Genomic DNA, 25,052 nt, shown 5'->3' with positions numbered 1-25,052 from the left:
TTTACCTGTACTTGTAGGCTTTTACTTGTTTAAGTAGACTGTGCTGCTGGCCCTCTGGGGCATGTGACTGCACCTCATGGATATATGTTGACTCGAAAGAAAACCATTTTGATATGCATGAACATTTAAATCTGTTTTAATAACCTGCCTGTGAAATAAATAGATATTTCAAACTACTCCTTCAAAATCCCAGCCCATATTGTATAAGACACTAAACCCTCTGGTGCAGTTCTGTGCCTTACCATATAAAGCAATGGTCTCAAACTTGCAGCCCGCCAGGTACTATTTTGAGGCCCTCAGTATGTTTATCATAATCACAAAAGTAAAATAAAACAGTTTCTTGATCATATGTCTCTTTAGCTATAAATTACAATATTATTATTATTATTAAGACTTACCCAAAAGCACAGTTACTTACCGTAACAGGTGTTATCCAGGGACAGCAGGCATATATTCTCACATGTGGGTGACGTCATCTACGGAGCCCCGATGCGGAAGCATTTTCAAGCAAACTTGATTGAAGATTTAAGTTTGCTCTGCTGCTCCACGCATGCGTGCCTTCCTGCTCCACTAGGGGGCGCATCCCCTCGTGGTCTCCAGTTCACTTAACTAGCAAAGAAGCCAACCTCGGGGAGGTGGGCGGGTTGTGAGAATATATGCCTGCTGTCCCTGGATAACACCTGTTATGGTAAGTAACTGTGCTTTATCCCAGGACAAGCAGGCATGATATTCTCACATGTGGGTGACCTCCAAGCTAACTGAAAAGGGATGGAGGGAAGTTGGCAATTTAAGCAAATAGATTTCGCAAAACCGATTGGCCGAATTGGCCATCGCTCCTGGACAATGAGTCCAGACAGTAGCGGGAGGTGAAAGTATGAACCGAAGACCACGTGGCAGCCTTGCAGATTTCCTCAATAGGTGTGGACCTGAGGAACTGCCATCGCTCAGACCTTGTGTCCCATTACTCGACCATGCAGCGCGAGACCAGCCTGAGCGTAGCAGAAGGAGATGCAATCGGCCAACCAGTTGGACAAGGTGCGCTTGGAAACTGGGTGACCTAACCGGTTTGGGTCGAAGGACAAAAACAATTGTGGGACTTTCCGGTGTGGCTGAGTGCGTTGGAGGTAGAAGGCCAACGCTCTCTTACAGTCAAGAGTGTGGAGCGCCACCTCTCCAGGATGAGAGTGGGGCTTGGGAAAAAACACAGGCAAGACAATGGACTGATTGAGGTGAAAATCAGACACTACTTTAGGCAAGAACTTTGGATGAGTGCGGAGTACCACCTTGTCGTGATGGAATACCGTGAAGGGTGGGTCTGCTACCAGAGCCTGTAACTCACTAACCTGCCGAGCGGAAGTGAGCGCAAGCAGGAAAATTACCTTCCAAGTGAGGAATTTTGGATGGCATTTGTCTAGGGGCTCAAATGGAGGTTTCATTAGTTGAGCCAGAACCACGTTGAGGTCCCAAACCACCGGAGGAGGTTTGAGAGGAGGGTGGACATTCAGGAGACCCTTCATGAAGTGAGAGACTAAGGGATGGAGCGAGAGGGCTTTCCCTTCCAGGGGCTGGTGAAAGGCCGCAATCGCACTGAGGTGTACTCAAATGGAGTTGATCTTTAGGCCGGAGTGAGATAATTGAAGTAAATAGTCAAGGACCAGAGGGACGGGGACCGACACCGGGTCCTGGCTGTGGGAGGAGCACCAGGTTGAGAATCTGGTCCACTTTTGGGAGTAGCAGGTTCTCGTCGAGGTCTTTCTAGAGGCCTCCAGTATCTCCTTGACTGATTGAGACACGGGGAGAGAAGTCAGGGGGAAAGAAACCAAGCATTCAGATGAAGAGATTGAAGATTGGGATGTAACAGCGAACCCTGACCCTGTGATAGTAGAGAGGGAAACCGAGGCAGAGGCAGTGGATCTCTGACACTGAGTTGAAGTAGAAGGGAAAACCAAGGCTGGCGTGGCCAGCGAGGAGCAATCAGGATCAGGGTGGCTTGTACTGTTTTCAGGTGGACAAGCGTCCGTAGGATCAGAGGAAACGGCAGGAACGCGTACAGGAACCTTCCCTCCTAGTCGAGGAGGAAGGCGTCGGCCTCGAGCCGGTCCGGGGAGTACATCCGGGAGCAGAAGAGAGGCAGTTTGATTGTGGGGGGATGCGAACAGATCTTTTTGAGGTGTCCCCCACTGTTTGAACACCTGTCGTAGGGTTTGAGAGTGCAGTGACCACTCGTGTGGCTGGAGGAGGCGGCTGAGTCTGTCCGCCAGGCAGTTTTGTTCTCCTTGTATGTACACCGCTCGAAGGAAGGTGTTGTTGGAGATTGCCCATTTCCAGAGGCGCAGGGCTTCCCGACAGAGGGACCAAGACCCTGTTCCTCCTTGTTTGTTTACATAGTACATTGCTACCTGGTTGTCGGTTCAGATGAGGACCACCCGGTTGTGGAGCAGATGTTGAAAGGCTACAGCTGCGAGATAGATGGCCCGGAGCTCTAGCACGTTGATGTGACAGCGGCGGTCTTCCGCTGACCACATCCCCTGGGTGCGTAGGCCGTCCAGATGGGCTCCCCAAGCGTACTCTGACGAGTCCGTGGTGAGTACCTTGCTGTGATGAGGGGCGAGGAAGAGTAAACCTTTGGAAAGATTTGAAGAGTCGGCCCACCAGCGGAGCGATCTTTGCAAGGAAGGAGTCACTGTAACGGGACGGTCGATCGGGTCCTGGTCTTGACGCCATTGAGAGGCCAGGGTCCATTGAGGGATTCTCAGATGGAGGCGGGCGAAGGGTGCGACATGGACAGTGGAGGCCATGTGGCCTAGGAGAGTCATCATCTGTCGAGCTGATACCGAGGTCAGCAGAGAGATCCTTCGACTCAGACTTACTAACGCCTCTAGGCACGGAGGGGGGAGGAAGGAACGGAGGCGAACCATATCCAGCGTGGCCCCGATGAACTGTAGGGACTGCGAGGGGCGTAGTTGGGATTTCGGGAAGTTTATTTCGAACCCCAGACTTTGTAGGTAGGTAATAGTCTGTTGGGTCGCTGAGATAACCCCTTCCCTGGACGGGGCTTTGATCAGCCAGTCGTCCAGGTAGGGGAATACCTGGAGGCCCTGGGAACGTAAGGTTGCTGCGACCACCACGAGGCACTTGGTGAAGACCCGAGGTGATGATGCTAGGCCGAAGGGGAGGACTCGGTATTGTAGGTGCCAGTCCCCTACCTGAAAACGCAAGAACTTGCGGTGAGCGGGGTGTACTGGGACATGTGTGTACGCCTCCTTCAGATCGAGGGAGCAGAGCCAGTCGCCCTCGTCGATCAGGGGGTAGAGGGTTGGTAGGGAAAGCATCCGAAATTTTTCCTGTACTAGAAATTTGTTGAGGCGTCTCAAGTCTAGTATTGGGCGTAGGTCTCCCGTTTTTTTTGGTACCAGGAAGTAATGGGAGTAGAAGCCCTTCCCCCGTTGGTCGGGGGGAACCTCCTCCACTGCCCTGAGGCGAAGCAGGTCTCGAGCCTCGGAGAGGAGCAGGGGTAGCTGTGTCCGGTTGGGTGGGCAATTCCTTGGGGGGTTGTCTGGAGGAATGGCCCGAAAGTTGAGAGAGTATCCTGATGAGATCACGCCAAGGACCCATGCGTCCGACGTGACTTGTTCCCAGCGAGGGTAAAAGGCTTTGAGGCGGCCCCCGATAGGAAGGGGGCCTGGGACTATGGCGGAGGGGGCCCGCCCCCTTCCGCGAATCCCGTCAAAAGGACGGGGATGGTTTGGAAGTCTGAGGCGGTTGGAACTTGGGCATGGCCCGGTGGTGGGCTTGCGAACGCCTGGGTGGAAGCCGCGAGAATGGAGGGGTGGATTTTTGTGGGTAGCGGCGTGGAGGGGCCCTGAACGGCCTGGGCGCGGGCGGTTTAGGTTTTTGCCGGACGAGGGAGGCAAATGAGCGTTCGTGTTCAGAGAGGCGTTTTGTAGCCACCTCGATCGTGTCATCGAACAGCTCTTTTCCCACGCAGGGTAGGTTAGCCAACCGGTCCTGTAAGTTGGGGTCCATGTCGACCAGGCGCAGCCAAGCTAGTCGGCGCATGGCGATAGCAAAGGCTGCCTCTCTGGAGGAGAGTTCGAAGCCATCGTAGGCCGCGTGGAATAGATGGAGGCGCAGGTTGGAGAGGGACTCTAGAAGCAGGCCAAACGCTCCTTGGCGGGAGGCCGGTAGGTCAGTCTCAAAGGCTCTCAATAGTCCAATGAGGTGTTTGAGGTAGGATGTGAAGGTGAAAGTGTAGCTTTGCACCCTAGAGGCCATCATGGCATTTTGATATAGTCTCCTGCCGAACTTGTCTAGGGTTCGGCCTTCTCGGCCTGGGGGGACCGCGGCTGAAACCCGGGATGGATGGGCCTTTTTCAAGGAGGATTCTACTAGCAGCGAATGGTGGGAGAGCTGTGGTTGTTCGAATCCTGGGTAGGGTACTGTGCGGTACTTGGCCTCCATTTTGGAGGGTACGGCTGTGACCATGTAGGGGGTCTCCAGGTTCCTGAAGAAGGCCTGTTGGAGTACCGGGTTAGGCGGTAAGCGGAGGGACTCTCTGGGTAGTGATGGCATATCCAGCTCCGCTAGGTATTCCTTAGAGTATCTGGAGTCGGATTGGAGGTCTAAGTCCAAAGCGTGGCCCATGTCCTGGACAAAGCGAGTGAAGGATGGGCGAGATGTTCCCGAGGCCCCGTGCGGGGTCGGTGAACGAGACCTCCGTCGGGTGGAGAAGGATGGGGAGGCTTCCCTCGAGTATTGAGGTTCCTGCTCCGATCCACGCTCCGAGACCGGGGAAGTACTGTGAAAGTGTTCCGGGGTCTGTGGAGGGAGAGCACCTCGGGTGCCTCGGTGAGGAGTCCGAGGAGGATGGAATGCGGCAAAGCTTATGCACTTTGCCCCGAGGAGGCTCGACGATAGGCTCAGGCTGGTCCGGCGCATGCGAGGTCGCGGTTGGGGCCAGTTGTAGATGGGCCAGTGCAGTGGACAGCTCCGACGAGATAATCGCTCGGAGTAGGTCCTGGAAGACGGGCATGGACAGCATCGAGGGCATGTCCACTGCCTCGGTGCACTCCACCGGGGGCGACCTCGTATCAGAGTATTCCCGTGTGGTGGAGGCACGGCCCGAAGGCCGGGAGGGCTTCGCCGGGGCTGTAAGCATGGGACTTCTGCCATGCGTCGCCGATGTCCCCGAGGCCGGTTTCTTTGCTGGTACAGAACTAGAAGAGGGAAGAGGGGACTTACCCGGAGCCGAGGTTTTCTGTTGTCCCGAGGACTTCAGGTTCGAGTCTCGAGGCAATGCCGAGGTATTCGGGGCCGAGGTCAAGGCCGGGGCCGAGGTAGAGGGTTGGTCCGGGGCGAAAAGATCCGCCATGCGGGCTTTCCTTCGACGGAGGGCCCGGTTCTGGAAAGTAGCGCACTGGGGGCAGGAGTCGGTTGGATGAGCGGCCCCTAGGCAGAGGATGCACCGGCGATGCGGGTCTGTGATGGAAAGAAGCCGCTCGCACCGGGAGCACTTTTTAAAGCCGGTCAAAGGCCGGGACATAGAATCGAAAGTGGCCGCGGCTCGAATAGCCACGCGGCCACGGGGACTCGGAAGCCTCCAGGTCGGTGAAAAACGAAGAAGGAACAGTTGAAATAAGAAAAAACTCAAGCAAAGCGACTAAATCGAGAAAAACAAGAAAAAATCGCAGTGCTAGAAGGCAGTTGGGGCAGAGCCTGAAAAAAACACGACTTCTAGGCTCAGCGGAAAATTTTGAACTGGAGACCACGAGGGGATGCGCCCCCTAGTGGAGCAGGAAGGCACGCATGCGTGGAGTAGCAGAGCAAACTTAAATCTTCAATCAAGTTTGCTTGAAAATGCTTCCGCATCGGGGCTCCGTAGATGACGCCACCCACATGTGAGAATATCATGCCTGCTTGTCCTGGGATAAAGGAAGATTTATAAACTATATACGCAAAATTTTCATTTCTTTAATAAGACATTAACTATTTTTTTCCCCTAGGCACAAATGAGGCCTTGATCACACTGATTTTGAAACCTAGTAAAGAAGTGACGACTTCAACTGACTGCTATTGCCCTATCTCGTTCCTTAATATAGACATCAAAATTTAGGCCAAGATCTTAGCAGACTGCCTGTCTCTCCTTCTCCCTAAAATAATAGGATCAGAACAGGTGGGCTTTGTGCAGGGAAGACAGTCAGTACACAATGTTCGCAAGGTGCTGTTAACAATAACACATGATACTATAGATACCCATATGGGAACAAACATTCAACAGGAAAGGTCCTCATGCTTTTCTGTAATGCGGAACAATGTGAAGGAGGATACTATATTGGGGAAACGGACTAGATGTTTAAGACAGGAATCGACAAACGCTGCAAAACAAATGCATAAACCAACCCCATTTGAAGACATTGCCCCTGGGAGAACGCTTTTCAAAACCATAGCACTGCATCAATGATCCCATGGTCAAAATAGCACAGTTACTTAACGCAACAGGTGTTATTCAGGGACAGCAAGCAGCTATTCTCACTAATGGGTGACGTGATCCAACGGAGCCCCGATGCGGACGCCTCACAAGCAGTCTTGCTTGAAGAAACTCGAAGTTTCGAGTTGCCCGTACCGCGCATGCGCGAGTGCCTTCCCGTTCAGTTCAGATGGCTAGCAGAGAATACAACCCGGGGAGGTGGGTGGGTCGTGAGAATAGCTGCCTGCTGTCCCTGGATAACACCTGTTACGGTAAGTAACTGTGCTTTATCCCAGGACAAGCAGGCAGGTATTCTCACTAATGGGTGACCTCCAAGCTAACCAAAGTGGGATGGCGGGAGAGTTGGCAACTTAGGAGAATAAATTTTGCAATACTGTTTGGCCAAACTGTCCATCCCGTCTGGAGAAAGTATCCAGACAATAATGAGAAGTGAAGGTATGAACCGAGGACCAAGTAGCAGCTTTACAAATTTCCTTAATAGGTGTAGATCTGAGGAAAGCCACAGAAGCTGCCATTGCTCTGACCTTATGGGCTGTGACTTTACTGTGAAGAGGAAACCCAGCCTGGTCATAGCAGAAAGAGATACAAGCCGCCATCCAATTGGAGATGGTACGCTTAGAGATAGGAAGTCCCAACTTGTTCGGATCAAAGGAGACAAAAAGTTGAGGAGCAGTTCTGTGCTGTTTGGTGCGTTCCAAATAGAATGCCAAAGCACATTTACAGTCCAGAGTATGAAGAGCTGATTCTCCAGGATGAGAATGAGGCTTTGGAAAAAACACTGGAAATACAATAGATTGGTTGAGATGAAACTCCGAGACTACTTTAGGAAGGAATTTCAGCTGAGTGCGAAGAACCACCTTGTCATGATGGAACACGGTGAAAGGTGGATCCGCAACCAACGCCTGAAGCTCACTGACTCGCCGAGCAGAAGTGAGGCCAATGAGAAACACCACTTTCCAAGTGAGATACTTCAGATGAGCCTTATCCATTGGTTCAAATGGAGGTTTCATCAGTTGAGTAAGAACAATATTGAGGTCCCAAACCACAGGAGTCGGTTTGAGAGGAGGTTTGACATTGAAAAGTCCTTTCATGAATCTGGAAACCACAGGATGAGCAGAGGTTTCCCTTCAATAGGCTGATGAAAAGCAGCAATTGCACTAAGATGGACTCGGATCAAAGTAGACTTGAGACCTGACTGAGAAAGGTGCAACAGGTAATCCAAAACTGAAGATAAGGAGGAAAGTTGAAGCTCCTTATGATGAGAAAAACACCAAGCAGAAAATCTAGTCCATTTTTGGTGATAGCATTGGCTAGTAGTAGGCTTCCGTGAAGCTTCCAAAACATCCCTCACAGATTGAGAAAACTGGAGAGGAGCTATGTTGAGATGAACCAAGCTGTCAGGTGGAGAGACTGTAGGTTGGGATGAAGTAGAGATCCCTGATGCTGCGTAAGCAGAGAGGGAAAAACTGGTAGAAGGTATGGCTCCCTGCTGCTGAGTTGAAGAAGAAGGGAGTACCAGGGTTGTCTGGGCCAGCGAGGAGCAACCAGAATCATGGTGGCATGGTCGGACTTCAGCTTGACCAGCGTCTTTTGAATGAGAGGATATGGAGGAAACGCATACAGAAAGAGGTTCGTCCAGTCCAGAAGAAAAGCATCTGCCTCGAGGCGATGAGGAGTGTAGATCCTGGAGCAGAACTGAGGCAGCTTGAAGTTGTGGGGGGCTACAAAGAGGTCTATCTGAGGCATTTCCCCACTGAGAGAAGATGTGATGAAGGGGCGTGGAATGGAGAGGCCATTCGTGAGGCTGTAAAAGACGACTCAAGTTGTCCGCTAAGGCATTGTCCGCCCCCTGAATGTAGACAGCTTTGAGGAAGGTGTTGTGGCGAATTGCCCAATCCCAAAGTTTCAGAGCTTCCTGACAGAGGGAGGCAGATCCCGTGCCTCCCTGTTTGTTGACATAATACATTGCGACTTGATTGTCTGTGCGAATGAGGACTACACTGTCGTGAAACAGATGCTGAAAAGCACCAAGAGCATTGAAAATCGCCCTGAGTTCCAGTAGATTGATTTGACACTGACGATCTGTACTGGTCCAATAGCCTTGAGTACGGAGACCATCTAGATGAACCCCCCAAGCGTAAGTGGAAGAATCAGTCGTGAGAACCTTCTGATGGGGGGCATGTGAAAAAGTAAGCCTCTGGATAGACTTGAAGAGAGCATCCACCATCGAAGAGACTGTGTCAGAGCAGGAGAGACCTGGATGTGTTGAGTCAGAGGATCGGAAACCTGCGTCCATTGAGATGCCAGGGTCCACTGAGGAATTCTGAGGTGAAGTCTGGCAAAAGGAGTCACGTGTACTGTAGATGCCATGTGACCCAGAAGAACCATCATGTGTCTCGCCGAGATGGAAGGGCGAGAGGACACTGAATGACAAAGATGGAGAAGAGCTTCCAGACATTGTTGAGGAAGGAACACTCTGAGTTGGACAGTATCCAGAACAGCTCCGATAAATGGAAGAGTCTGAGAAGTCTGGGAAGTTGATTTCGAATCCCAGACTCTGCAGGAACCAGATAGTCCTAGCGACCCAGCGGACGACTCCTTGAGACATGGAATCCTTGATGAGCCAGTTGTCCAGGTAGGGAAACATCTGAAGACCATGGTTCCTGAGTGCAGCGGCCACCACCACCAGACACTTGGTGAATACTCTGGGTGACGAGGCCAGGCCGAAAGGGAGCACTCTGTATTGAAAATGAAGATTTTCCCCCCTGAAATCTGAGGTATGGATGGGAGGCCGGATGGATGGGAATGTGTGTGTAGGCCTCCTTGAGATCCAGAGAGCATAACTAGTCGTTCTGCTCGAGGAGGGGATACAGGGATGCTAGAGTCAACATGCAAAACTTTTCTCTGACCAGAAATTTGTTGAGCACCCCGAGATCCAAAATAGGACGCAGATCGCCAGTCTTCTTTGGAACAAGGAAGTACTGGGAGTAAAAACCCTTGTTCTGTTGAGCCAAAGGAACTGGCTTGATAGCCCGGAGCTGAAGCAAAACTTGAGCTTCCTGAAGAAGAAGGGCGGTATGGGTCGAATTAGAAGGATACTCTCTTGGAGGATGTTCCGGAGGAACTTGATGAAACTCTCTTCAACAGACTAGGGTGCTCAGAACCACTTGGATAGTAAGAAACTTGCAAAAAGGAACAAGCCCCAAAATGCGGTTTCACAATTCTATCATCGCCAGTGCAAAAGTTTGTGTCTAAAAGTGAATCAAAATTTTGTCTTCAAGTAAAAATATGAAATATTACTTAACTTGAATAAAAAGAGGATGTTGACTGAAGTTGACACTGTTGCGGGCTCTTACAGCAGGTTCTAACAGGTTTTGCGTGCTGCTTCCTCGGAGAACCCACTCACGCTGGTTGTAAATCAGTGCAAAACCTTCATCACTCCTTTCATGCCCACTGCTCTTCCGGTCAGCATGCTCACTGTTCTTATTGTGGACATGCATCATTCCTGAATTTGCTACAGGAGAAGGGTAGGAGTCTGTTCTACTGGAAATCAAATGAAGCAGTGACTGCATTCTTAAGTACGAGGCATACTTAAGTTGGGCATCTGCCTGTATATATTTTTTGTTTTGTTTCATGAGCTAGCCTTGTGGGATCCAAAATGCCTTGTGCATATCTTGAGCTTTTTTCAGAAGTCTCAGATGGTAATCTGCATCTTACAGTATTACAGGAAACTTAAGGCTTCAGGGTCAAAAGCTAATGAAAAACAGTTTCAAGGGCCATGCCTCCCTCTGGGGCAATGGTCTCAAACTCAAATCCTTTGCAGAGCCACATTTTGGATTTGTAGGTACTTGGAGGGCCTCAGAAAAAAACAGTTAATGTCTTATTAAAGAAATGACAATTTTGCATGAGGTAAAACTCTTTATAGTTTATAAATCTTTCCTTTTGGCTAAGTCTTAATAATAAAGCACAGTTACTTACCGTTAACAGGTGTTATCCAGGAACAGCAGACAGATATTCTCTATATGTGGGTGACGTCATCCACGGAGCCCCGTAGCGGACAGCCTCACAAGCAAACTTGCTTGAAGATCTTCCAAGTTTGCGAGTGCTGCACCACGCATGCGCAAGTGCCTTCCCGCACGAGTCAGGGCACACATCTCCTCAGCGTGGCCTCAGTTCAGATAGCTAGCAAAGAAGCCAACCAGGGGAGGTGGGTGGGTTGCGAGAATATCTGCCTGCTGTACCTGGATAACACCTATTATGGTAAATAACTGCTTTATCCCAGGACAAGCAGGCAGTATATTCTCTACATGTGTGTGACCTCCAAGCTAACCAAAATGGGACAGTGGGAGAGTTGGCAATTCAGGAGAACAGATTTTGCAAAATGGACTGGCCAAAATGGCCATCACATCTGGAAAAAGTATCCAGACAGTAGTGAGAGGTGAATGTATGAATTGAGGACCAAGTGGCAGCCTTGCAGATTTCCTCAATAGGCATTGATTTGAAGAAAGCAACAGATGCCACCATCGCTCTGACCTTATGCCCTATGACTCGACCCTGCAGAGGGAGACCAGCCCGAGCATAGCAGAAAGAGATACAAGCAGCGAACCAGTTGGAGATGGTTCGCTTAGAAAAAGGACACCCCAACCGATTCGGATCAAAAGATATGAAAAGTTGAGGAGCAGTCAGATGAGCTTGAGTGCGTTGCAAGTAGAAAGCCAATGCACACTTACAGTCCAGAGTATGAAGCGCCACTTCTCCAGGATGAGAATGAGGCTTTGGAAAAAAACACAGGAAGAACGACAGATTGGTTGAGGTGGAAATCCAAAACCACTTTAGGCAAGAATTTAGGATGGGTACAGAGGACCACCTTATCATGATGGAAAACGGTGAAAGGTGGATCCGCAACCAAAGCTTGCAGCTCACTGACCCTGCGGGCCGACGTGAGGGCAATAAGGAACACTACTTTCCAAGTGAGATACTTCAAATGAGCCCTATCAATCGGCTCAAATGGAGCTTTAATTAACTGAGCAAGTACAACATTGAGATCCCAAACCACCAGAGGCACTTTGAGTGGAGGATGGACATTGAAAAGACCCTTTATAAACCAGGAAATCAAAGGATGAACAGAGAGAGGTTTTCCGTCAATCAGCTGATGAAAAGCAGCAATGGTACTGAGGTGGACTTGCATAGATGTTGATTTGAGACCAGCCCTAAACAAGTGCAACAGATAATCCAGCACTGAAGACAAGGAAGCAGATTGCAGTTCCTTGCAATGTGTAGCATACCAAGAAGAAAATCTAGTCCACTTTTGAATGTAAAACTGTCTAGTGGACCTTTTCCGAGAAGCCTCAAGAACATCCTGCACAGATTGTGCAAACTAGAACGAGGCACTCATGTGGAAAGGAACCAAGCTGTTAAGTGTAGAGACTGCAGGTTAGGATGAAGCAGAGAACCATGACTGAGTAAGCAGAGAACCATGACTGAGTAAGCAGAGAAGGAAAAACTGGCAGAAGGAGAGGCTCCCTGGCACTGAGTTAAAGTAGAAGGGAGTACCACGGTTGTCTGGGCCACCGAGGAGCTATCAGAATCATGGTGGCGTGGGCTGACTTGAGCATGAGTCTTCAGAATCAGAGGGCATGGAGAGAACGCATATAGAAACAGGTTTGTCCAATCCAGAAGGAAAGCATCTGCCTCGAGTCGGTGAGGAGAGTAAATCCTGGAGCAGAAACGAGGCAACTTGTGGTTGAGGGGAGACGCAAACAGATCTGCGGAGTCCCCCACCGAGTAAACACCCGACGCAGAGTCAAGGAACTGAGTGTCCATTCATGAGGTTGCAGAGAGCAGCTCAATTTATTTGTCAGACAGTTCTGCTGGACCTGAATGTAGACCGCTCTGAGAAAGATGTTGTGGCATATCGCTCAATTCCAAATCTTCAGAGCTTCCATGGAAGAGTAGGTTGTGAGGACCTTCTGCGGAGGGGGGCGCGTGAAACAGAAAACCTCTGGAAAGAGTGGAAGAGAGCATCCACCAGCAAAGAGACCGTCTCAGCAAAGGAGTCACCGCAATGTGTTGAGAGACGGATCTTGATCCTGCCACCACTGCGATGCCAGGGTCCACTGAGAACTCGGAGGTGAAGTCTGGCAAAAGGAGTCACATGAACTGTGGAGGCCATGTGTCCCAGCAGGATCATCATGTGCCTGGCTGAAACTGTCGACAGAAGAGACACCCTCTGGCAAAGGCGAATGAGGGCCTCCTGACAAGGTCGAGGCAGGAACGAGCGGAGTCAAAGCGTGTCCAGAACTGCTCCAATAAACTGGGACTTGGGGAAGTTCACCTCGAAGCCCAGACTTTGAAGGAACGTAATAGTCTGGGTCGCTGCAATAACCTCTGGCCGAGACGACGCTTTGATGAGCCAGTCGTTGAGGTATGGAAACACCTGAAGACCCTGTGTATACAGGGCTGCTGCTAACACAATGAGGCACTTCGTGAAGACCCTCGGAGATGATGCAAGTCTAAAAGGGAGAACTTGGTATGGTAGGTGGAGATTTCCCACCCAAAATCTCAGAAATCTGCGAGAGGTGGGATGAATCAGGATGCGAGTGTAAGCCTCTTTGTGTTTACCCTCCTCCCCTTCCAACTAATGTCTGTCTTGTCTTAATCTCAATGTGTATGTATTTTGTATTTATTTTAAATTCTATCCTATTTTATAATTATGTACATCGCTTTGTAAACAAGATTCAGCGATTCATCAAATATTTAATAAACCTTGAAACCTTGAATGTAGCAAGCATAACCAATCCCCCTCGTCCATCAGGGGGTACAACGTGGGAAGAGAGAGCATGCGAAACTTCTTTTACAAGAAATTTGTTGAATACTCTTAGATCCAGAATAGGACGCAAGTCCACGGTCTTCTTGGGGACTAGAAAATAACAGGAGTAAAACCCCGTGTACCGTTAGCACAAAGGAACTTTCTCGACAGCCTGGAGGCTAAGAAAAGCCTGAGCCTCCCGAAGAAGGGGAAGTTTCAACCTGTTGGAAGGACACTCTTGGAGGCAGGTCTGGTGGTACTTGCAGGTCTGGTGATACTTGCAGGAATGATGGCGAGAACCTAGAGGTCCAAAGTAATCAGCTCCCACTGATGACAAAAAAGACTGAGAGGACCTCCTATGGGCAGGAGAGACGGCTGCTGGATGTAAGGGGGCGTTATGCCTTGACCGGGACTGTCAAAAGGATGGCGCTGGTTTAGGCGCAGCAGGGGTCTGAGGTTTTTGGAGCTGGCGGAACTCCGGCAGGTGGTGAGCAGCCAAATCAGCATGGAAAGACGGCATGGTCTTAATGCAGTGTTTGAAGTAGGACGTAAAGTTGAAGTTATAGTTGAGGACCCTATTGGTCCTATTGGACCCTATTGGTCTGGTACAGATGACGGCCAAACTTGTCCATGGTAAAGAAGATTCCACAACCAAGGACTGATGGGACAGCTGCGACTTCTCAAACCCCTTGCAAGGCACCGTCCGATAGCGAGACTCCTTTCTGGATGGGTAACAGGAATGGCATAAGGAGTCTCCAGATTCCAGAAGAAAGTCTTTTTCAAGACTGGATTCAGCAGGAGACGCAGAGATTCCCTGGGTGGATAAGGAAGCTCCATCTATGCCAAATATTCCGGGGTATATCTGAATCCAGACTGGAGATCCAGCTGAAGAGCCTTACTTACCCATGTCAAAGACGAACTTGATAAAGGAGGAAGCTTTGGAAGATAAAGGCTCCTCTGGAGGCGACGAGGATCTGGACCTCGGAGCAGCGGAGAAGGAAGGGGAAGCCTGCCTAGAATATTGAGCAGGCATATCCGTGTCCAGTAATAGGGACACCGAGGAGGCTCTGCTATGAGACAGCGAAGGAGTCAAAGTGTGCCTACGCTTGAGCTGCCTTGAAGGAGAAGACCCCGGAGCCCGAGGAATGGAAAACCGCAGGGTAAGCCTCTGAGATCCCAGGGAGGGAGGAACCCTCCGGAACGGCCTCGTGGAGAGGCTTCTCGACCTCGATTTGCCTCGACTTGGAGACCTAGGAGGCGTGGTAGACTGCTGAGGTCGAGACCCATGCCCAAGGCCTCGACAGACCTTGAGACCCAAGGCTCTGGAGACCGTCCCCTCCGAGGAGGGGAGTCCTTCAGCCGCTTAGAAGGCAGATGCCTCGAGGACGAGGCAAGCTTAGAATGGTGCCTCGATCGAGGCTTAATGGCCGGCGACTCAGTCCTGGAAGGATGGGGAGAAGAGTCACTCGAGGACAACCGGCGGGACTGGCGAGGCTTGTCCCGAGGAGCCTCGGCAGGATGCTCAGGCTGGGTCACAGGGATCAGGGTCGAAGCAGGGGCAAGCTGGGCCAAGACTGACGAAATTTGCATGGTCAGGATGGCCTTGAGCATGTTCTCAAACATGGGCACCGAAACCAATGGATCTGGTCGGACAGATGCAGCAGTGCGCTCCAATGAGGGCGACCTCGAGGAAAAGTATTCCCTATGCTTGGAGGCATGTCTCGTAGAGGCTGGCAGGACTGCACTCACTGCCTGGGTAGCTGGAAATTTTGTGGAAGGCTTTTTCAGGAGGGAACCTGAAAGAGGAAGAGGAGACTTACCAGAGGACGGGGCCTTAACAGGCACAGCGGACGAGGCCTTCGAGGCTGAGGGCGACTTGATCGAGGTCAAGGTCGCTAGTGGGGCCGAGGTCTTGTCCTCCGGTTGCTCCATAGCGCCGAAGAGTTTGAGGATACAGGCACTCCACCTGCGAAGAGCCCGTGGTTGGAGAGTTGGAGAATGGCACAGCGCGGGCAGGATTCGGTCCAGTGGTCGGAGCCCTGGCACTGAATGCACCAACGATGAGGGTCGGTAATAGAGATCACCCGACTGCACTGCGTGCACTTTTTAAAACCAGTGACAGGTTGGGACAAAAGGGAAAAAAGGTCCATCGGCCAAACGAGGCCTGGCAGCCTGGCCGAAGCCCGGGGTCTCCCGGGCATAACAGAAGAAAACAACAAAATTATTTTTTTTTAAGACGCGCCGCAAAGCAACTAACTAATCGAAAACAATAAAGCAAGCCGTGGTGCAAGAAGGCACTTAGAAAACACGCAGAGCTGAAAGACAGGGCTTCTTGGCTCCATGGAAAACTAAGAACTAAGGCCACGCTGAGGAGACACGCGCCCTGACTCGGATGGGAAGGCACTCGCAAACTTTGAAGATCTTCAAGCAAGTTTGCTTGCGAGGCTATCCGCTATGGGGCTCCGTGGATGACGTCACCCACATGTAGAGAATATGCTGCCTGCTTGTCCTGGAATAATGTCATTTATAGACATATGATCAAGAAACTGTTTTATTTTACTTTTGTGATTTTGATAAACATACCGAGGGCCTCAAAATATACCTGGCGGGCTACATGTGGCCCCCAGGCTGTGAGTTTGAGACCAATGGTTATCACATAACTTTGTACATTATACTTTAGATTTTAAGAGTGGTTTTTAAGTTCAGTTCTAATGAAGTATCTGATATATGCTTTTTTCCCCTGGCTTCTGTGCTTTTGTTTCAGACACCATGACGGGAAGTGAAATAAGAAACCAGGCATGCATACCCAGCCCAAGTATAAACTCCCCTCTTTCCTTGTTATCTTATCTCTATTAACAGTAGTTTCATGCAGCTGGGCAGACGGGCAGTTCTCCTTAAAACTGCACTGCTGAGTAAATAGAAGCTGGATTCTGTCATGCTCCGTTTCTTTGATGGCCAGAAACCACTTGAGCCCAAAAGCATTGAACAATTGAATGGTGGTGTAGATGGGAATGAATGAGCCTCAATCTCCTCCTCCGAGCACCAACATTAAAACATCAACTATCAGAGTGCCAAAACTGAGAAAGTAGGTGGCCTGCATTTCAGAGAGCCTTGGGCACTTTGCCAGGTTTGCTCTGTTGTAGCTACGTACCAACATTAAATATTTTTGAGATTTATATTTTATCTCCTTGATTCAAAAAGGGATGCCCTATAACATAAAACCAAAATCATACAACTAAAAAAAAATAGGAATAAAAATCCAGCATATAAAAAAAACAGGTCAGAATGCAGAATAGAATTTCAGGCCCTAGCAACCTAATCTAATGTTTTTTGATGAACCTCCGATTCATTCTTCAGCTTTCAGAGATGTTTCTACCATACTAATCTTGATATCTTTCTTTAGATTTGGGGTATTTTCATATTTTATCCCCAAAATGGCCCTGGTTCTCAACTGATATAAAGTGGAATAGGAATTTCTAAACATAACGTAAAAGTTGCCATACTGAGACAGACTGAAGGTCCAAACCGTTAACGGCACATCATAGAGTTATTTCCCTTTACTTGCATGGACTGCGGAATAGAACCATTCCAGGTTTTCCACTCTGTCTCTAGAGTACTTCATAGGCTAGCTTAGCACCTTCCAATAACAAGCAGAACTGACAAAAGCATTGCAAAGATTCATCGAATTGTGCATCAAAATTGTCAGCTGACTGAGAAGCATAGCAGACCAAGTAAACATCGATAAAGAAACTCTTAACTCAAAATCTAGTAATGAGAAAGATGTGTGCAAAAATGGTCCCAAAGGATCTCACCATGTACAAAAGCAAAGGAGTCAGTTTGCCAAGACCTTTTGAAGAGACAAGACAATGTTTTGAACCAGGTTATCACCCAAGAACTGTGTGGATGTCGCCGTGATAACATCATGCATATGCGTGACATCATCATGTCTATGTCCGCACACATGCAGAGATCCTGCAGATGGGTCCTGAGACACCAGTACGGGGTGCCAGCAGGGAAGAGGGCCGGAGAGAAGGAGAGGCACTAACACTAGCTGATGGCCTACAGCAGTGTTTCTCAACTACTTCAAGCTAAGCACCCCCTAAGTCTAACAAATATCAACTGAGAACCCCAACCACAGACTTCCCTAGGCCCACCCAAGTTCTGCCCCAGATCCCATCCCCTTTACTAATTGTAATGTAATTTTTTCCATTTGCTGGAGGACGCTAGAGAGAAGGGGGAAACATGCAGGCCTTCGGCGAATCGGGCAGTGCTGGTGCTGTACCACATAGGGAAGTCAGCTGGCAGGTGCCTTTCTTCCGCCACAGTGTGCCGTGGCACACTTGGAATCTCAGGAGGCATACTAGTGTGCCTCAGCACACAGTTTGAGATACACTGGTTTAGTAGATAGCTTACAAGAAATAACCTCTTCACCTGACTGAACACCAAGGGCTCCTTTTACAAAGGTGCGCTAGCATTTTTAGCGCATGAATGCTAGCAAAAATATTACCACCTGCTTAAAAGGAGGTGTTAGCGTCTAGCACACGTGGCAATTTAGTGCACGCTATTCCATGCGTTAAGGCCCTAATGCACTTTTGTAAAAGAAGGCCCTAAGGCTGCAGAACCAGTCAAAAAGACTATTAACGCAACATAGGTAATCTTCAGCCTTAGGTCCCCCTTAATTACTTTCAGGCATTTAAGTCTCCCCCGAGCTAAAAACAATTTTTATTTATATATTTGGTTAGTTTTATATCCCATCCACCCCAAAAGTTTAGCATATAATTTGGTCTTTAAGTTTAACAATCTTGATTAGCTCAACTTTGCACCTCCAAACAAGTCTATCAAAATATGACTGGACATAATACTTCCAACTTGTTTCATACACATGAATTTTAAAATCATTAAACCTGGTAAAGAAGAGCTTTGAAAGCATTCCTGCTTATGGCTAGTTGAGTTAAGTGTGATTGCAGAAGCAGATACAGTTTGTCCCCTCCCCCACCAGAGTGGTTAGCCAGTCCCAACCAAGGCTGTTTTTAAAGGTCGGAGGGGCTGTGCTTGCAGCCCTTTATGTTATGTTATGTTATTTATTTCTTATATACCGCAAATTTCAGCTAGAATTCAATGCTGTTTACAACAAGATTAAGAACTGAGGACATGAACGTTGAATGAAGGATAGGAGGTGGCATATCAAGTCCCCAGCTCGGCTCCAATTGAAGGAACATTGATGCAACTAGTTGCCTATTTACTCAGCACTGAAAACCGAAATATAAATTTGTCCTATCAAGTTTTACAGTAACTGGTTTAGCTCTAATCCTTAAAAGTAAGAAGTTATACTAGCTTTGCTTTACTTTTTGCCAGTTCACGCGAGCACGGGTTTCACAACGGGAGTCGCTAACGCCTCGCAGAGTTCGCCGGCAGGCAGCAGCAGCACTCTGAAGAGACTGAAGCCCAGATTTCCCCGGCCGCGCTGGCGACTCTTCCTTACCGTGACGTTGCTCTTGTCTTGCTTCTGCGACGCCACCTGCAAGACGTTGTAGTAATCCATGGCGGCGACCAACCAAACAACCTACTCCTACTCTGAAGCTGTGGCCAGAAACGACGAGACGCGTAAAGAGACCTTTTAAACGATCGCTTACGCAAGCGGCGCGGGGGAACGTCACTTCCGCTCTACCTTCCGGAACGCGAGCGGAAATACGTGGCTGTGTTTGTTAGCCTAAGCTGAAAACTACGGGAGAGGGTTGTGAGGCAGGAAGCCGATAATATACTACTGTATCGCTGTAATACGGTGGTTCTAGAGAGAATACAGGTCTAATTCTGTGATAGAATGGAGTATGAGAAACGAATAGGCTTTGTTTTTTGCCTACCTGTTTCCATTCTAAGAGTTTATTTGTTGTTTTTTTTAGCCGAAGAGGCGTTTTAAAAAGCTTATTCTGATGTAGTTTGTTGCTTGAGTAATGTTATTAACTATATATGTGTGTATACATTTTTACTGTTTATATCTTGTTTCGTCGCTTCATTTTTTTCTGTTTGTAACTTTACCTTTGCTTTGATGTTTTCCAAGGTTGGTGGTATTTAATATTTTAGCATCAATAACGTATTTGTCACATAATGGCATAGTGATGTGTACTTTTAATTAAGGTTCATTGAGCAATAGGCAGTGTAATGAGTGTGTCTTTTTGTATAGTATCTTATTTTACGTGAATAGTTCTTTTGTTAAGTATATCACTAGTATTGGTACTAATACATGTGTGTGTGTGTATCTATAGATTTTACTTGTATGTATGTCTCTGCCTAATCTTTGTTGGTAGTTGCTCTGATCAAGTGTAAATGTGAAATAAAATTATTCTTGTTAAACTTGATATACCGCTCAAGGACAAGGAACTGATGTACTCTTGTTGAAAGGTAGGTACCATGATCAGTTTTGCAGCCCAGTAACTAAGCAACTAGTTACTTGTTACTTGTTACATGCTTCTTTTTCTTCGATACACTATAGCAGGGATCTCAAAGTCCCTCCTTGAGGGTCACAATCCAGTCGGGTTTTCAGGATTTCCCCAATAAATATGCATTGAAAGCAGTGCATGCACATAGATCTCATGCATATTAATTGGGGAAATCCTGAAAGCCCGACTGGATTGCAGCCCTCAAGGAGGGACTTTGAGATCCCTGCATTATAGGGTCTTTTTACTAAGGTGCAGTAGCTGATTTAGCGTGCGCCAAAAATGAGCGCGCGCTAAATGTTAACATGTGCTAAGGCATGCTAATGCGCCCTTAGAATATAATGGACATGTTAGCATGCCTTAGCACAGGGGTCTCAAAGTCCCTCCTTGAGGGCCGCAATCCAGTCGAGTTTTCAGGATTTCCCCAATGAATATGCATGAGATCTATGTGCATACACTGCTTTCAATGCATATTCATTGGAGAAATCCTGAAAACCCGACTGGATTCGGCCCTCAAGGAGGGACTTTGAGATCACAGCCTTAGCACATGTTAACATTTAGCGTGCGCTAAATCAGCTACCACACCTTAGTAAAAGGAGTAGTATGATAACCATGTGCTGTGCATAAAACTATAGTGGTGCTAGAAAAGGTTCAAAGAAGAGCGACCGAGATGAAGGACACCTAGGGGCAGCAAGGTAGGGGCAGCAAGGTAAGAACAAAAAGTAAAACACTATTGAACTAGCAAGCCAAAGGCAGACACAAAAGGACACCTAGGGGCAGCATACTAACCAACACACAACAGGCAGACTAACTAACATACAGCTAACCAGCCAGCAGGCAAACTAACCAACACACAGGCAACCGGAGTACACGCCCAAGTGGAAAAGACAAGATCAGGAATGGCAGGGAAGACAAGAAGCACCAAGACTTCAGTCAAGATCAACGCCCCGGCTGCCGAAGAGATCCAGATGAAGATGAAGGCAACAGTCTCCGTGCAGACCGAAGAGGACCCGTCCCGATGGATAACGGAGATCACTGTACAGACCGAAACGTAGCCCCAACTGAAGACTTCAGTCTCTGTACAAACAGAAGAGGACACCCAGTAACAGCCCAACGGAGACATCCTGCAAGAGCTGACGAGTCTGAGGGAAGAAGTGCGGCAGCTAAGAAGTATCCGGGAGGGCGAGGCGTTCATGTCCTCCAAGAACTGTCTCAAGTTTCCGAGCAAGTGCACGAAGATAGGTCCATCCTCAAGATGCCCGAACCAACCAGACATGCAGCTTTGGAAGTAACCACTGGTGTACAAGAAGAGACTCAAGACGATGACACCTGGCAACTAGTCACCTCTGCAAGCAAACACAGAAGGCAGTCCTCCTCTTGGATTTCTTCAAGCAAGCACATCAATCTTACATCGACACCGCAGATCACCCTGAGCAACAGATTTCAGCTCCTACAAGAAAGACCCACCAGCAGAACTCCTGAGGATTGTCAGGAGGACATCCAGGGGTGTAATCTTGAAACCCAGCAGGTGACCCCAACTCAAGAAGCAACGAATCCGCAACCCCCCCTCCCCCCCACAAAGAAGTGCAGAATGGTTGTCATTGGGGCTCTGCTGCGAGGAACCGAGGGACCGGTATGCAGACCAGATCTACAATCAAGAGAGGTCTGCTGTCTACCATGAGCCAGGATCCGGGTTGTGACTACCTGCATAGGAAAAATAATCAAGCCCCAAGACCACTACCCAATACTCCTCATCCACGTTGGGACAAACACACCGCCAGGAACTCGCCAGAGAAGATACCGGAAGACTTCAGAGCCCTAGATGAGAAGCTGAAGCAATTGGAAGTACAGGTGGTCTTCTCCTCCATCCTACCAGTAAGAAACAAGGGGAGTGCTAGAGAAGAACGGATCCAGAGGACTAATGAATGGCTACGGGGATGGTGCAAAGAGATGAAGTTTGGCTTCCTGGACCACGGAAAGGCACTTCAGGGACTGCAGGGACCAGATGGGCTACACCAAACCAGAAGAGGGAAAAACATCCTGGGATGACGCCTGGCCCACCTGCTCTGGAAGGCTTTAAACTAGGTGAGTCAGGGAAGGGGACCCACTCTCACACTGGTAGGGTAAGTAATTCCATCTTGGAACCTGAGGTAAGTAATCGCGTGAATACTAAAGGGGACAGAGGCTATACCAAAGGAAACATAGGCATGATCGAGGAAAGCAAATTACAGTGGTACCTCGGTTTATGAGTGCACCGGTTTGCGAGCGTTTTGCAAGACGAGCAAAACATTTGCAAAATCGGTGCCTCGGAAACCGAGCATGGCTCGAATTACGAGCACCCCCCCCACACACAATCCGGCACCCCCCCTGCAATCCGGCACCCCCCCTGCCTCGAACCAGCACCCCCCCCGCCACGATCCGACCCCCCCGACACGATTGGGCACCCCCCCCCGCCACGATCCGACCCCCCCGACACGATTGGGCACCCCACCGCCACGATCCGACCCCCCCCCCGACACAATTGAGCACCCCCCCCGGCCGCTTCTTACCCTCATCTGGGCACTCTTGAAAATCGGCCTCCTCTGCTGGGCCTTGGCCTGCGAGTTCACGTTCTGAACGTGAACGTGAACTCGTAGGTCTTGAGCATGCTCAGATGCTCAAGGCCCAGCAGAGGAGGAAGCCGATTTTCAAGAGTGCCCAGATGAGGGTAAGAAGCGGCGGGGGGGTGCTCAATTGTGTCGGGGGGGATGTCGGATCGTGTCGGGGGGGTGCCCAATCGTGTTGGGGGGGGCCGGTTTGAGGCAGGGGGTGCCGGATCGCAGGGGGGGGTGCCAGATCGCGGGGGGGGGGGCCTTCGAGGGGAGCAATGCCGGTTCTCAGGTGGGGGGAACGCATCAAAGCGAGTTTCCATTATTTCCTATGGGGAAACTCGCTTTGATAAACGAGCATTTTGGATTACGAGCATGCTCCTGGAACGGATTATGCTCGTAATCCAAGGTACCACTGTATCTTGTGTCAGTTCACAGAGAGCAAGAGATAGAGACTTATCTGGGGTAAGTATACAAGTCGATAAAGCGGGGGGCAGAGGGAGAGAAGGAGAATCCATCAGGGAGTCAGAGGTATGTAATCAAGTCGATAAAGTGGGGGAGAATACTAAAGGAGACAAAGGCAAGATTAAAAGGGACAAACTATCTCGGACAGATAACACTCCATACAAACAAAAAGTATGGACAGCCATGTATGCTAATGCCCGTAGCTTGGGCAATAAAATTCTGGAACTAGAAGCGGAAATGAGGAACGCTGACCTTGACGTAGTGGCGATATCAGAAACGTGGTTCTTGGAGTCCCACGGATGAGACATGGTCATACCAGGATATAACTTACTCCGTCGCAACAGAGAAGGCAAATCAGGAGGAGGAGTAGCTCTGTACATTAGAGAAGACATCAAAGTTACTAAAATCACAGACATCAAGTATAAGGGAGAATCCCTCTGGGTGAACCTTGCCAGGGGCAATAACAAATGCCTGTACCTTGGTGTTGTATACAGACCATCAAGACAAAGGGAGGATGCAGATGATGAACTAATTGATGACATTGAGACCATCACACTGCGTGGAGACACAGTGTTATTGGGAGACTTCAATATGTCTGATGTGGACTGGAACAAACCCTCCGCTTCTACCAGCGGCAGCAAGAGGCTACTAGCTGCCATGCGAGGAGCACGCCTCAAGCAGATGGTACTAGAACCCTCCAGGGATCAGGCAATCCTGGACCTGTTACTCACCAACGGAGACAGTGTCACAGAGGTATCAGAAACCTTGGCCTCCAGCGACCATAACATGGTGTGGTTCCACCTCAAGAAAGGGACCACTAGGTTGAATACATCGACTAAGGTCCTAAATTTTAAAGAAACTAACTTTCAGGGCATGGGGGAATATGTCTACAAAGTGCTGCAAAACCAAAGCACGATGGACAATGTAGAGGTGCTATGGACAGCTCTAAAATCTACTCTGCAAGAGGCAACCAACAGATACATAAAAACCGTGAGCAAACGACGCAGTAAAAATAGACCACAGTGGTTCTCTGTGGAGATCTCAGAACTAGTAAAGCAAAAGAAAAATCTTTCATAACCTACAAACAATCACACCAACCGAAATCTAAAGAAACCTACCTGGCGAACTCTAGAAAAGTTAAAGCGGCAGTCAGAGAGGCCAAGATCCGGATGGAAGAAAACATAGCTAGGCAGGTTAAAAAAGGGGATAAATCCTTTTTAAAATACGTTAGTGAAAGGAAGGAGAACACAAGCGGTATTGGGCGCCTAAAGAAACCTGACGGTAGCTTTGCAGATTCGGATGCAGACAAAGCAGAACTTCTCAATAACTACTTCTGCACAGTCTTCACCTGTGAAGCGCCAGGATCCGGACTTCAGCTACAGACAAAGGGGAGCTCAGAGGACCCATTCCGGGACATGGAATTTACAGCGAGCAACGTCTACCATGAGCTATCAAAATTAAAGGTAAGCAAAGCTATGGGCCCGGATAATCTACACCACAGAGTACTTCGAGAATTGAGAGATGTCCTGGCAGAACCGTTAGCCGAGCTTTTCAATCTTTCCCTAAGCAAGGGAAAAGTTCCCTTGGACTGTAAAACTGCCAACGTTATTCCGCTCCACAAAAAGGGATGCAGGTCAGAGGCTGAAAATTACAGACCGGTGAGTCTCACATCAATAGTGAGTAAACTCATGGAAACATTGATTAAAAAATAGATTGGACACTATTGTGGATGAGGAAAGATTAAGGGAACCCCACCAGCATGGCTTTACAAAGGGAAGGTCTTGTCAATCCAATCTGATAAGCTTCTTTGACTGGGTAACAAAAAAACTGGACGGGGGAGAGTCCCTGGACATCGTGTATTTAGACTTCAGTAAGGTCCCAAGCCGTAGGTTACTGAACAAGATAAACGCATTAGGACTAGGAGAAACACTGGCTAAATGAGTAGAAGACTGGCTTAGCGGCATACTTCAAAGGGTAATGATAAACAGTATTCCATAAAAAACATCGAGAGTGACCAGTGGAGTGCCGCAGGGCTCGGTCTTGGGCCCGATGCTATTTAATATCTTTGTAAGGGATCTAACTCAGGGACTTCGAGGCAAAATTACATTATTTGCTGAACTACGCTAAACTATGCAATGTTGTGGGCAAGGCAACAGAACCTGAAAGCAAAACCAGGTCCAATGTTATGGAGCAGGATCTACTTTTACTAGAACAATGGTCCAGTACTTGGCAACTAAATTTTAATCAACTAAACAAATAGAGAGAAAAAT

The 25,052-nt window shown here is 48.8% G+C and overlaps 1 protein-coding gene across 2 annotated transcripts in view; it reads right to left on the bottom strand.

The window, feature by feature from the left end:
• The window catches only part of SPTY2D1 (SPT2 chromatin protein domain containing 1), a 120,270-nt gene extending 101,341 nt beyond the window's left edge, over positions 1 to 18,929 (bottom strand). For both annotated transcript variants that reach the window (XM_033928057.1, XM_033928058.1), the window contains exon 1: positions 18,778 to 18,929. In XM_033928057.1, coding sequence (XP_033783948.1) covers positions 18,778 to 18,837 — 60 coding nt within the window. In that variant the 5' untranslated portion in view covers positions 18,838 to 18,929. The remainder of the gene's footprint in view (positions 1 to 18,777) is intronic.
• Between the last annotated feature and the right edge of the window lie 6,123 nt (positions 18,930 to 25,052).

Source organism: Geotrypetes seraphini, chromosome 19, assembly GCF_902459505.1.
Source record: "Geotrypetes seraphini chromosome 19, aGeoSer1.1, whole genome shotgun sequence".
Taxonomy (NCBI): domain Eukaryota; kingdom Metazoa; phylum Chordata; class Amphibia; order Gymnophiona; family Dermophiidae; genus Geotrypetes; species Geotrypetes seraphini.
Note: the sequence above shows the minus strand (reverse complement) of the source record. Positions and strands in the feature narration are given on the sequence as shown.